Below are 14,765 nucleotides of genomic sequence, written 5' to 3' on the forward strand. Positions count from 1 at the left end.
TCAGGGATCCCTCAGTCCCTTTCATTTTTATGACAGGGTCACTTCACTATATAGCTCTGGCTGTCCTGGAACTCACTATGTAGACCAGATTGGACTAGAACTCACAGCAATCACAAGGCCCCTGGTGCTGGGGTTAAAGGCATTCACCATCACGTGTCAGTTAGTTCCCCAGTTTGAGCACCATGTGCAAGGTGTTCCATCTATATCTCCATGAGGTATAACCAATGAAGAGCTTTTTATGAAGTCAGTGTCTCAAACCAAGCTTCTTGAGTGCTGACCCCAATAGTCCAGGCCTTCTGACACACAGAGCAGTTTTGTTTTTTTTTTTTTTTCCTTTTAGTTTTTCGAGGCAGGATTTCTCTGTATAGCCCTGGCTGTCCTGGAACTCACTTTGTAGACCAGGCTGGCCTTGAACTCAGAAATCCACCTGCCTCTGCCTTCCCAGTGCTGGGATTAAAGGCGTGCTCCACCATGTCCGCACAGAGCAGTTTTAGAGGACAAATTGAAACTTCCAAATTTGCTTTGCCATATGAGGAAACTTTCCCCGGCATAATGCCAGACCCACATAACCCTTGTTCACATTGATGAGACAATTTAACCAGGGTGCTGTGTTTTGTATTTTCTAGGGCAAAGTCTACAACTATGCTAATTGGGCAACCACTGGGAATTCCTTCCTGGACTTTTATAAGATTAACGCTTATAAAAGTTTATAAAATGTGTGTCCTAACCTTCTCCTTCACCAAATATAGCCCTACCTAGAGTGGGAGTTGGGGTTTTCCTGTCTCTGCCTGCAAGTGCTGGACTACAACTGTGTATCACACCCAGATTTTTGTTTGTTTCCAGATAGGGTCTCACTGTGTAGCTCTAACTGGTTGAAACTCACTGTGTAGTCCAGGCTAGCCTCAAACTCAGGATCCACCAGTCTCTGCCTCCTGAGAGGTAAAATTAAAGGTGTGCAGCACCATACCCAACAATTTTTGGTTTTGAGACAGAGTCTCCTGTAGGCCAGGCTGACTTTGAACTCTTTGTTTGTTTGTTTGTTTTAACAGACGGGGTTTCTCTGTGTAGCCCTGGCTGTCCTGGAACTCACTTTGTAGACCAGGCTGGCCTCGAACTCAGAAATCTGCCTGCCTCTGCCTCCCAAGTGCTGGGATTAAAGGTGTGTGCCACCATGCCTGGCTTGACTTTGAACTCCTGATCCTCCTGTTTCCATCCAAGTACTGAGATTATAGGTGTGGACTATCCTGTCCATCCTGGTCCTTGGCCTTAAAAATGATTATTTTATTTTTAATTGTGTGTCTGTGTCTATGTGCATGGGAGTGCAGAGGCATGGAGTCATCCTGGAGCTAGATTGTTGTTGAAAGCTGCTTGACATTGGTGCTGGAGACGAAACTGGGGTCCTGCGGAGCCATCTCTCTAGCCCCATCGTGTTTCTAATTTTTAAAATTGCTACATTTATTTATTCATTATGGGGGGCAGTATGAGAAGATACATACTATGGGGATCAGAGCATGGCTTGTGAGAGCAGGTTCTTTCCAGCATGTGGATCTTGGGGATTAAACTCAGATCAAAAAGCTTGGTAGCAAATGTGATTATCCACTGAGCCACCATAAAAGCCTATGGTTCTTGGTTTTTAAGTTATTATGTGAAAAAAAAAAACCCAAACAAACCCAAGGTTCTAATGAAAATGAGGTTTGATATATTGGTTTTGAAAGTTTTGAGATATTTATTGGCATTTTTGGTTTTGTAGCCTAGTTCTAGTTACTTTGAGCAGATGAAAAAGCTTTTTGTAGTTGTTTCCCATATCAGAAACGTTTAGCAGAAGAGCTTCTGCCAAACAGTAGGAAGATTTTTCCATTCATTCCTTAAAATGTCATGTGTGTAGATGTCCATGTGCGTGCACATATGTGTGGAAGTGCATGTGTGCATGTGCATCTGAAGGCCAGAGGATCGTTTCAGGCACTGGTCATTAGGAGCCGTCCTCCTAGGTTTTAAGGCTGTGCCTCCCATTGGCCTGGAGCCGGTGAGTAGGCAAGGCTGAGGATGCTGGTTTCTAAGCACATGCCACCACACCCGGCTGCTTTATTAGCTTGCTGCTGTGGATTCTGAGGCTTGAACTGAAGTCCTCTTGCTTGTGTAGTATGAGGATTAATGTTAATTATCACCTTGACAGAATCTACAAATACTGGGAGACAGCCCATGAAAGCAAAAATTTAACACTACCAACAGGTCTCTACCCACACAATGAGACCAGGCAAATCCTGGTTTGTTTTAAAGACTTAAGTGGTTTTTCCAGTGAGCCCTTCCTTTTCAGTAAGTGTACTAAAGGGCTATGATTCATGGACTATCTCACTGGGCTTATGAAAATGTAATCATACGGTAGAAATGTTGACAATTCAGGGCCTGCTAGCACAAGTGGGTAAAAAAAAAGTAATATAAATTATTGACCTATATGCTTTTTCTGGACTCAACTCAGTCCTAATATGTGGGCACAATCTTTGCTATTGTTTGGGTCACTGATTCAGCAGAAGCCAGGAGAATAACTTTTTTAGTAATTACAACGATGATGAGTGTTAGTTAATACTTTCATATCAAAAGGAGGAGGTAGTAGTGCTGAAGAGATGGCTGCTCTTCAGAGGATCTGGGCTCTTTCCCAGTACCCACATACAGGGCTGCTCACAACTATCTAGTTCCAAAGGATTTGACAGCATCTTCTGGCCTCCTTGGACACTCTATGCACATGGTGCACATACAATGTAGGCAAAACACCCATATACATGATTTTTTTTTTTTTTTGAGGCAGGGTTTCTCCATGCAGCCTTGGCTGTCCTGAAGCTTGAGCTGTAGATCAGGCTGAGCTTGAACTCAGAAATCCACCTGACTCTTTAATCCCAAGTGCTGGGATTAAAGGCATGTACCACCATCACCTGGCTTTGCTGCTTGTCTTTTTAAAAAATATTTTTAGAACTGGAGATATGACTCAGCATTTAAGAGCACGTTGCTCTTGCAGAGGTACCAGGTTCCCATCACCCACATGGTGATTCACAGCCATGATTAACCCTAGGTCCAGGGGATTCAACAGGCACACTTGTGATGCACTCACATTCATGCAGGCAAAATGTTCCTATGCATGAAGCAAAGATTTTTAAAAAATGTGTGTGAAGCCGGGAGTGGTGGAACACGCCTTTAATCCCAGCACTTGGGAGGCAGAGGCAGGCGGATTTCTGAGTTCGAGGCCAGCCTGGTCTACAGAGTGAGTTCTAGGACAGCCAGGGCTACACAGAGAAACCCTGTCTCGAAAAAACAAAAACAAAAAAACCCATAACTTCTCTTTTTGGGCGGGAGAAGCCAGAGACAGCCCTCTTGGTTTGCTCACAGCATCCATGGAGGGAGAGCTTCTGAGAGAGTCTAAGAACACAGTTGGAAAGCAACATACTGAGAGGACTTGAGTCTCTCCTCACAACTGTATTCCTGGATGCAGCTGAAGAAGGAGTGGGTCTTAGTGAAGAAAGACAAGAATTCTCTTTCATCTCTGAAACTTTACCATGAGGTGTTACCACGAGTCAGCTCTCTAAGAAAGAACCCTGTAGTAGTATGAACCACCTGGAATTCCCCTTCTGTGAGCTAGACCCGGGGAACTGGAAGTCACTTTTCTGGCTGGAGATTGACGCTGGTTAATGTAAGTGAACTGGTGTTGATCCTGGCTTAATTCTCTTTCCTCACAGTTTCTGTCTAAAGGTTCCAGCAGGGTGTGGTACAACTCGGTAGTCTCATCTAGAGGTGGGAGCACAGGCATCAGATGTTCAGAGCCATTTTCAGCTACAGAACAAGTTCCAGGCCACCTAGCAATTTGGCGGCTAGAGTTGATGATATATATATAATTACTCTGGCATAAATTCCAAACCAAACCCAAATAAAACCCATATGGTGTTAGAGGCAGTACTCTTAAATTCGAGGTCAGCCTGGTCTACAGAGGGAGTTCTTGGACAGCCAAGGTTACACAGACAAACCCTCGCTCAGAAAACCAAAACAAAAATCCACACAGGCAACTAGCCCCGACTGAAAACTTTATCATCACAAAGCTTGAAAGAGCAAGGAAAGCTAGCTCTATCCAGCTTGTTGCTCGGAGTGGGAGTGGGATTAGGAGACCATTTCCATGCTGCAAATGAAACGAAACAGCGAACATAAAGGAAGCCAGGATATAGAGTCCATGAAGGAAGGAACTTGCCGAAGTGCAAGCGCCTGGTAGTTACTGTCTGTTTATAATTATTATGTGGGATTATGGTCTTTACCACTGAATTACATTCTTAGTTTTCGGATCACTTAAAAAAGATCCTCACCTTTTTGCGCTTTTATTTCCCCTGCTCCTAAGAAGCGTAGGGTCAACTCCCGACACGGCGCGTGTCTCTTTGGGTCTAAAACTTTTTAACATCCGAATAAAGAGACTTCCCGAGAAATTAGGCGACCGCAAAATTTTGGGTTCGCCGCTTGCCGTAGCGCGCTCATTGGTGCCCAGGTTACCGCCCCATTCTCTGGAATCACGTTAGTCTCCACGCATGCGCAGCGTAAACTCACGCCTCCTCCTGGGTCTAGGACGCAAGCGCGCGCACGCTCCCCGGCCGGGGTGGGCGGGGAATGGGGGAGAGTAGGGAGGGAGGGGAGGAGGGGAGGAGCCTACTCCGGTGAGTAGAAGGCGGTGGGACGCTGGGATCGTCCAGGCCTGGCTGCCTGGTGGGGAAAACGCTGCGCCAGCATAGAACCGACGGAAGGGAGCGGAGCCAGTCAGCGGAACACTCGCGCGACACGATCGGGTCGCTGAGCCCCCTCGATCCTCAGGGCGCGAAGCCCTGGCCTAGGCCCCGCGGAGATGTCCAGTTGCGGCGCTTGTACCTGCGGCGCTGCGGCCGCCCGGCTTCTCACCACTTCGCTCACCTCCGCGCAGAGAGGTAACGAAGTAGTCCCGAGCCGGTGCCCGCTCTGGGCTCTCGGCGAGTGAACCTGTGGGGATCCCGGGGGGAGAGGAGGGCTTGAAGGCTGCGAGGCGCTACGAGCCTCTGGAGTACCTGGCTGTCGGATTGGAAGGAAACCCGGTGGGCTATCGCTGGCCTGTGAGCTCTCGGGCCTTCGGAGTTTGGGGGCTGGAATGAGGCCATCTCGCCTCAACTCAGGGAGAACAACCGAGTGCGACGCAACACTCGTTAAAAGTGTCCCCCGTGCAGCCCTTCTTGGGGCCTGTCACTTTTGGGGAGTCTGTGCCCGGTTGTCGGGCTAGTCGCCTGGACCGGCAGCGCAAGGGTGTCACTGACATTGTGCGGTCTCGGGGACGACAAGACGTAAACACAGCTCGCTGGCCTTCCAGATATTTGGGAAACTTGGGGTCCCAAGATATTTGGGAAACTTGGGGTCCCAAGAAAGCAGCGGGGAGGTGGGGCGAAAACGACCGCTGGAATTCCTGAAATACTTAAATTTAGCAACAGTCATTCGCCCGCTTCCCCAGCTTGACAGCTGGGATCAGCCTCTAAGAGTGGAGTGGCTCTTGTTTACTTTGCTTCTCTATTCATCAGGACCTGTGACAGAGTGCACACCTGCCAAGAGATTCCGGGAATGAAACCCGTTTTTCTTTCCCACAAGTCTATGCATATCAGATTGTAAGGCTAGGTCTTGTTAGGCTCTGAACTTACAGATGTCTTTTCATGACGATCCTTGGATCAATAAAAGCAGTTTTCCTTTTTTTTTTTTTTTTGACTAATTCTAAAATCATCATTGTCTACTAACTGTATAATTGGCAGTTTATAATACACATGAAATGGAGTAACATAGGCGGAAGCATTTAGTATTGACACGTAAGTGTAAGATTTAGTCTTAAAACATTGCCACACCTCAAGTAGGTGTCCCAGTTCCAGAGGTTTGATTTGTAAACACTGGAAAGAAACATAATTTTAATGTATTGTTTGACCTACATTCGTTGAGGGCTTAAGGTATTACAGTTTGGTACTAGGGGTATTAAATTCATCATGTTTAAATTTGGTTGACAACAGCATTAAAAAGGGTACGTGTTTTAGACAGGAGGAGTTCTTGATAAGATTTAGTCAAAGAATTCTAGCTTCAGCCCGGAGGTTATAGCACATGACTTTAGTTCCGGCAGTCTTTAGGCAGGGGCAAGCCAGGTCTCTGGAACTCTGTACACCAGTCTTGGCCTTGGATTCAGATTAAAGGCCTGTGCCACCACGCCCAGCTGATGTATATATTTTTTAAATGGACTTGACAAATGGGTTAGAAAGATAGCTCAGCAAATAAAAGTATTTGCTGCCCAGTCTGACAACCTGACTTCAACCCTGGGCCTATAAGGTAGAAAGAGAGATAGAGTCCTGTAAGTAGTAAAGAGCGGACAGACAGACTTTTTGTTTGTTTGTTTGTTTGTTTCAAGGCAGGGTTTCTCTGTGTAGCCCTGGCTGTCCTGGAACTCACTCTGTAGACCAGGCTGGCCTCTGCCTCCCAAGTGCTGGGACTAAAGGCGTGCGCCACCACTGCCAAGCTAGATTATTTGTAAAGTTTTGTAGATCCTTAGTTCAAAATGAAGAATCCAGGTAGGATCTGGGACTCAAGGCCAACATCAGCTGCATAGAGAGTTCACATTAGTCTGGATGACATGAAAACCTGTCTCAGAAAACAAAAAGTTAGGTATGGTGTTGGCTCATGCTAATAACCTCCACACTTTGGAGGGTTGCCATGGTATTTAAGCCAGTCTGTGCTATAAAGTGAGAGCTTATCACCCAAAAGAAAAAAAATCATTTAAATATGTTATATATAATATATATACATATATATATTAAAAGCTGAATAAGTTGTGACTGGAGATACTGCTCCAAAGAGAACTGACTGCTCTTCCAGAGAACCTAAGTGCAATTCGCAGTACCTGTATGGTAACTCACACCATCTTTACACTTCTAGGGATCTTAACACCTTCTGGCCTTCATAGGCACACATGTGGTAACAGATATACATGCAGATAAAACACCCATACACAGTTTATAAAATTTAAAAAGTAAATTACATCATTGTTTCACTATGTAGCTGATGCTTTCCTGGAACTCACTGTGTATTTGAGTTGCTGTCAAACTCGTGGTCCTCCTGCATCAGCTGTGGACCACTCTTTATATTTCTGTTTTTGCCATAGTGGGACATTGAACCAAGGGCCTTACACATGCTAGGCAGGTGCTTGGTCCTTTAAGAATATTTTGTTTTGAGACAATGCTTCACCAAGTTCTCTTTGTAACCCTTGCAGGTCTTGAACTTGCCATTCTCCTGCCTCAGCCATCACAGCAGCTGGGACTCAGTTCTGAGTCACCAGGCCCAACTTTCTTCTACTTCCTAACAGCCTTAAATGTTCATTATTTTATTATTTTAGAAGGCAGCTGCTCTGAAACTCAAAAGGCTTTATCTGTATGACATGTCCATAGATAGTTTAACTTTTTTTTGTTTTTTGTTTTTGTTTTTTGAGACAGTTTTTCTGTGTAGCCCTGGCTGTCCTGGAACTCACTCTGTAGACATGGCTGTCCTGGAACTCAGAAATCCACCTGCCTCTGCCTCCCCAGTGCTGGGATTAAAGGTGTGCGCCACCATTGCCCGGCTGATGGTTTAACTTTTAACTGGCATTTATCATTACTGCCAAACAGTGTTGCAAAATGTACAGAGATATCTCCCTAGCTTTCAGGGTTTTTTCACCTGAAGTTCACAGGTCCTTCAGGGGTCAATAGGTAGGATTCAGGTTTCTTAAACCTTATTTCCACTAATCTTTAGCTAGAAAATGGCATTTTCTTTAATTATCAAAGTAGACCATAAGTCATAACAGTCTTTCAAGTGTCTGTGACTTTGTCACCAGTCAGAATCACACATTTTCACATTAAAGGCATGCGCCACCACGCCAGGCCCTCTTGCATGTTTTCATCTTGCCTCTTCATGGTCCATGATTCCAACAGAGGTTGTCAGCACAATGAAACCAAACTGCCGTGATGGGAGCAGTTTGCTCTGCCATCTCTCCAGGTCTTTGAGTTGGACATCAAATCTAGGGCTTATAACTCCACACTTGTTGAACCTTCCTGTGAGGTTCACAGCCATCTTCCCAGCTCTGTGATCATCAATGACCTCAAATTCACTGGTATAGCTGTGCTTCACCATCACTGTTAGGAACCGAATGATGACTTTAGAACTTGGCCTGATGAGGACCTGGTGTTTGCCTCTCTTCTCAGCGTTGATGATGCTCTGGAGAGCATCTGCCAGAACATTCATTTGCTCCATGGTGATAGCGAGGGAAGATCGCAAGAAAAACAGAATTTTTAATCAAAGGCCATTCACCTCCTTTGTTCAATCTTAGTTTGTTCCCTGAAACTGAGCTAAAGTCAGGAGGACTGCACAGAGTTGTCCTCTGACCTCCACATCCACACCATAGCATATGCACCCCCACATACACATCACGCATAGATACACAGTAATGATAAATGAAAAGGAAAAGGTAGTCAGGTATAGTGGTCAGGTATAGCCGTGCTTCACCATCACTGTTAGGAACTGAATGATGACTTTAGAACAAGGCCTGATGAGGACCTGGCATTTGCTTCTCTTCTCAGCATAGCAGAAGATAAACTTGAGTTGATCTGCCTCTATCTCCCAAATGTGGAGAATGCCAGCATATGCTATCATTTTAGTTTTTGTTGTTGTTGTTGTTTTTATTGTTTGTTTGTTTTGTTTTTTAAAAAGATTTATTTATTTTATGTATGTGAGTACACTGGTGGTCTCTTCAGACACACCAGAAGAGGGCATTGGATCCTCTTACATACAGATGGTTGTGAGCCACCATGTGGTTGCTGGGAATTGAATTCGGGACCTCTGGAAGAACAGCCAGTGCTCTTAACCTGCTGAGCCATCTCTCCAGCCCTTTTGTCTATTTTTTTTTTTAAAGATTTTTATTTATTTACTTTGAATATTTTGCTTTCATGTATGTCTGCATCATATGTATGCAGTATCTTTGATGACCTGAAGTTTCGGATCCCCTGGAACTGAAGTTACAAATGATTCTTAGCTTTGAACCCAAAGTTAGTAAGTTAGTACTCTTAACTCCTGAGGTATTTTTTTTTCTCCCTTTCTTTTTGAAATATCCACCCCCCCTCACTGTTTGTGTGTGTGTGTGTGTGTGAATGTATATATGTCTGTCATCTGTGTCTGTGTGAGTGAATGAGGTGCCTCAGCTAGAAGGAGGGTGTTAGAGCTCCTGGAGTTACAGACAGTTAGGAACTGTACTTTGATCTTCTGGAAGAGGAGCAAGTCCTCTAATTCACGGAGCCATTGCTCTCTAGCCTTGTTTTTAGTTATTTGGAACAGTCTTAATATAGCCAGGCTGACTTCAGACACAATATGTATCTGAGTATGACCTTGGGCTGATCCTCTTGCGACACCTGAGGACTCTAGGATTACAAACCTGTGCAGGATTCTAGCCTGCTTTTTTTTTCTCATTGTATAGCCCAGGCTAATCTCAAGCTACGAATTCTCCTGCCTGGTTTCCTGAGTGCTAGAATTACAAGCTACAGGCATGTGGCACCTTGGCCTTGCCAGGATCAGGGAACTCCTGTGTATATGTGTGTTTCTGTGTGTGTGTGTGTGTTATTTTGTGTTTCTTTGAGACAAGGTATTAAAAGCAGCCCAAGCTGGCCTTGAACTGTGTCAAAGACTGGGATTAAAAGTATGCACCACTTAAAATGTATACTCCAGTAATATTAAATACATATTAAATATTTTTTAATTATTATAATTTGTATGTATCTGTGATGTGTGCTTATTATGGGTTTAGAGGCAGAGGTAGGCGGATTTCTGAGCCAGCCTGGTCTACAGAGTAAGTTCCAGGACAGCCAGGGCTACACAGAGAAACCCTGTCTCGAAAAACCAAAAAAAAAAACCCAAAACTTTTTCTCTTGGTGTGTAGCTTTTCTGGGAAAGCTAGCATGTTTCAACCTTTTTGTGTTCAACCTTTATTTACCAGGACTTTGTTCATTTTAAGATTTCATTTTATGTGGGTAAATATTCTTGACTGAATGTATGTGTGCCATGTATGTGCCTAGTGCTTGCAGAGAGTAGAAGAGGTTATCGGAACTCTTGGAACTGTGGTTGCTAGGACTCCAACACAGGTCCTGTGGGAGAACAGCCAGTGTTCTTAACCACTGAGCCTGCTGGGAATTTATTGAGACATGCCAGCATGGGCATGAAAACTAACAGACTTCCTTCTCCCTGCAGGTATTTCGTGTGGGCGAATCCATGTGCCAGTGTTAGGAAGACTGGGGACGACCTTGGACGCTCAGGCTCTGCGCAGAGCTCCTCTTAGAACCTTTTCAGAAACACCAGCATACTTTGCCTCAAAAGACGGGGCAAACAAGGATGGCTCCGGAGATGGAAATAAGGTTATTTTTGTCTTATTGGCATCTATAAGAGCTAATATAATAATAGTGTTCTGTAGTCTGTTAGTTTAAATGTGTTCTGTAGGAAATATGAGTTACATAAAATGATTTGAAGAGTCTGAGTTGATCTTATTTTATATTTTGTTGGTTAGTTTTGATTTTTTGAGGCAGTTTTTTTGTGACTTAGGCTGCCCTGCAACTTGCTGTGTAACCTAGGCAGCACTAGAACGGGATCCGCTTACTTTAGCCTCCTGAGTGCCCACCATGCCCAGCTTATTCAGTGCTTAATTTGTGTTATACTTATATACTCATTGTACTTTAAAAAAATTATTTATTTATTATATGTAAGTACTGTAAGTTCACTGTAGCTGTCTTCAGACACACCAGAAGAGGGCGTCAGATTCCATTACAGATGGTTGTGAGCCACCATGTGGTTGCTGGGATTTGAACTCAGAACCTCTGGAAGAGCAGTCAGTGCTCTTAACCACTGAGCCATCTCTCCAGCCCTACTCACTGTACTCAGCAAGCAGAGAGTAAAGTGCTAATATCCTAAGCATCAACTATCATTAAATAGTGGCATGATTAGTAGGATGGAGTGAGGAATTCCATTTTCATACACAAATCTAACTGCTACAAGTGTTTAAGAAATGGCTGCTGGTTGTGGTGATGGTGGTGCACGCCTTTAATCACAGCACTTGGGACATAGAGGCAGGTGGATCTTTTAAAGTTTGAGGCCAGCTTAGAACCACAGAGTGAGTGAAACTCTTGTCCCAAAAAACCAAAAAAGAAAGGAAGGAAGGAAGGAAGGAAGGAAGGAAGGAGAAGGGATGGATGGATGGATGGATTGAACTTCAATTCCCAGCATCCACATGACAGCTCACAACTATCTATAACTCCATTCCCAGGGATCTGATGCACACATATGTGGTGTTCAGACAAAAAAGCCAATACACATAAAATTTTAAAATAAAGATTTTAGCTGGGTGGTGGTGTGCACATCTTCAATCCTAGCCGTTGGGAGGAAGAGGTAGATGGCTCTCTGTGAGCTCAAAGCCAGCCTGGTCTATAGAGTGAGTTCAAATATTTGGTAAGTCTCCTGATCCAACCTTTTGAGCATTGAGATCATAGGTATGAACCACCAGCCTGGATTATTCCTATAAGTAACTTTTTAAAATCTCATTGAAAATGAGAATCCTTAGCTGGACAGTGGTGGTGCACACCTTTAGTTCCAGCACTTGGGAAGCAGGGGTAGGTGGATCTCTGTGATTTCGAGGCCACCTTAGTCTACAAAGTATGTTCCAGGATAGCTAGGGCTACACAATGAAACCCTCTCGAAACACCAAAGAAATATTTGTCTGTGTGTATATACACCATACATTATATATTTTTTAAAATATATTTTTAAAAAATGGCTTTAGATAAATACATAGTAACTAGGACTGATTTTTATGGTAGATCTTATAACACCAGTGGCTATAGATACAAACCATACTATTATTTCCAGCATGGAAATTGTAAAAAAAAAATTTTTAAGATTTATATATGTATTTATGCCACTGAGGACACTGTCACTGTCCTCAGACACACCAGAAGAGAGCATCTGATCCCATTACAGATGGTTGTGAGCCACCATGTGGTTGCTGGGATTTAAACTTAGTTCTCTTAACCACTGAGCCATCTCTCTAGTCCAAAATTGTAAAAATTTAAGATTAATACAACTTGTTGTTTACAGCTAAACTCCATGGAACAAATGACTTTCTATCTTTTTCTCCTAAATGAACATTAGAAATCAGTGACTGAAGGAAGCAGTAAGAAATCAGGCTCTGGGAATTCTGGGAAAGGTGGAAACCAGCTTCGCTGTCCTAAATGTGGTGATTTGTGTACACACGTGGAGACCTTTGTGTGTAAGTATTTTGATTTTCTTTCCTCTTTTGCTATAGGCCATTGAATGTATAGAAATCGTACATTATATAAACCAGAATTATTTTTGCCCGGACATTGTGATTCTCTAAATGTTCTAAAAACACTAAAAATTCCTAGGACTGGTAGCACTTTGCATTCTGAGAGGAAGAAAGAAAATATTTGCTTTATTTGCTTAAATATATTCCGTTTCAGATTTGGATTTTGTGAGTTTTTCTGAGTGTATTCACTGGTTTTTAGAAAATCTAAGACTTATTTATACTATATTGCTACATCTTTCAAAAGCTTTTGTCTTGGTTAGGGTTTTATTGCTATGAGCAGACACCATGACCAAGGCAAGTCTTATAAAGGACAACATTTATCTGTGGCTCCTTACAGGTTCAGAAATTCAGTCCATTATCATCAAGGTGGGAGCATGGCAGCATCTAGGCAGGCATGGTACAAGCAGAGCTAAGAGTTTTCTACATCTTCATTTGAAGGCTGCTAGCAGAATACTGGCTTCCAGGCAGCTAGGATGATGGTCTTAAAGCTCACACCCGCAGTGACACACCTAGTCCAACAAGGCCACACCTAATAGTGCCACTCCCTGGGCCAAGCATATACAAACCATCACAACTTTGTTAAGTAGCTCATAAGCCAGGAAGATCAGTCATTTATGTATTAAGGTAATTTCTGGGGCCTGATGTACCAGAAAGGAGAACTCTCAATTTTAGAAAGTGTTTGGTGATTATCAATGGTTCAGGCTGCTTCTGATAGTGCTCTGAACTGTAAGAGCAAAGTGCATTACATCAAATGACTCATTGCCTACGTGCTTTAGAGCTAATTATAATCAAGGGAAACTGCACTGTACCACGCGTCAGCCTTTCTGTGCCTCTGTCAGAAGGTTTCTTTCTTTGTTTTTCTTTTTCCCTCCCACCCCATTCCTTTATTCCTCTTTTTTTCTTTTCTTTGCCCCCCCTTCCTTTCTTTCCCCAAGCTTTGAGAGAATCTTGCTGTATACCCAACTGCCCTTGAGCTCCACGGTCTCATCCTCCTAAGTACAAGGATTACAGTCCTGCCTCACTGTACATTTTAATGTCAGTACTTTAGTTACATTTTTATAGCTTTGGGAAGCCTTTTTTGAGACAGAGTCTACATAGCTCCTATTGTCCTGGAACTTACTATGTAGCCCAGGCTGGCCTCAAACACACAGCTCTGCCTGCTTTTGCCATTTGAGTGCTGGGACTAAAGGTATGCATCCATCACCAGCCCTGCTCATAAAATAATTTTAAAGTAACTCTACTGGACAGTTTGACTATAAGAGGTGTTCTGCATGGGTTTACCGGGTGAAAGAAAGAACCAGTTAGAATACATTGTAATTTGGATCACCGTATGAAATGACGGTGGTAGGTAGACCTGAACATATTCTAGACAAATCAGACATGATGAAGTAAAATTCTCTGTCACCCCCTCTGTAAAAGCATTGAGTTTTAATTTGTGTCTTGCCAGTAACCTATATATAATGTCATTTGGCCATTCCTGAGTGTCCTGTGGCTAGATGACTATTTGAAGGCTTCCTTCATTTCTAAATGAGGTATCTAGTATTGAAGAGCTCCATATGTATTCTAGGTACTAGATCCATGTCTTAACAGTTCTCTTAAAAACAGTATAGCAGGAGTCTGCAAACATTTGCTGGAAAAAGCCAAACAGTAACTATTTCAGGGTTTGTGGACCATGTGGCCTTTTGCAGCTATTGTAGGCTGCATTTGTGTCAGGTACTGTCCTTGTTTCTGTGACACAGTGCTGACAGAACAACTTAAAAAGAGGAAGTATTTATTTTGGCTCATAGTTTCAGAACATTACTTGGCCTTGTGTACTTGGACAAGAACACGATGCCAATGGGAATGTGGAAAAGAACCGATCATTTCATGGCCTAGAAACAGAAAGGGAGCGCCGGCAGCCTACTGACTCTCTCTCTCCTTCTCTCATAAAAGTTTTCATTACATTACATTAATCTCTCTCTCTCTCTCTCTCTCTCTCTCTCACACACACACACACACACACACACACACACACACACACACACAGGGGGTGGAGGGGATGGGAATCAAACTCCGGCCATCAGTCTTGGCAGCAGCACTTCTACCCTCTGGGTCACCTCACTGGCCCACTTTTCCCCCTTTTGCTCCACCCAGGCCTTCAGTCCATGGAAGTGTGTGGCCCACTTTAGGGTATTTTTAAGAATTAAAAATTATGCCTTATAAATTCATGTCACCTCTATAGTATTTCAATAAATAAAACTGAGTCATTGAATTTGAGTATATACCAAACCTGCTTCATCAAACTCTTATTACAAATCCAGTATTCAAGTTAAATTTAAGCTGCCCTTCAGTATCAAGTACAGATGAGACATGGTGGTGTTTA

At 43.4% G+C, this 14,765-nt stretch overlaps 1 protein-coding gene and 1 pseudogene across 4 annotated transcripts in view; one reads left to right on the forward strand and one right to left on the reverse strand.

The window, feature by feature from the left end:
• The first annotated feature begins 4,631 nt into the window (after positions 1-4,631).
• Positions 4,632-14,765, forward strand: part of Clpx (caseinolytic mitochondrial matrix peptidase chaperone subunit) — a 36,408-nt gene continuing 26,274 nt past the window's right edge. For 2 of the 4 annotated variants that reach the window (XR_379423.3, XR_003947922.1), the window contains exons 1-3: positions 4,632-4,946; positions 10,282-10,445; positions 12,229-12,346. Coding sequence is in view for 2 of the 4 variants with exons in the window: in NM_011802.3 (NP_035932.2) it covers positions 4,868-4,946; positions 10,282-10,445; positions 12,229-12,346 (361 nt within the window). In the remaining 2 variants the exon portion in view is untranslated. The remainder of the gene's footprint in view (positions 4,947-10,281; positions 10,446-12,228; positions 12,347-14,765) is intronic. The other 2 variants (NM_011802.3, NM_001044389.2) reach the window with 1 other exon arrangement.
• Positions 5,165-8,298, reverse strand: Gm16218 (annotated as a pseudogene).

This window comes from Mus musculus, chromosome 9 (genome assembly GCF_000001635.26).
Source record: "Mus musculus strain C57BL/6J chromosome 9, GRCm38.p6 C57BL/6J".
NCBI lineage: Eukaryota > Metazoa > Chordata > Mammalia > Rodentia > Muridae > Mus > Mus musculus.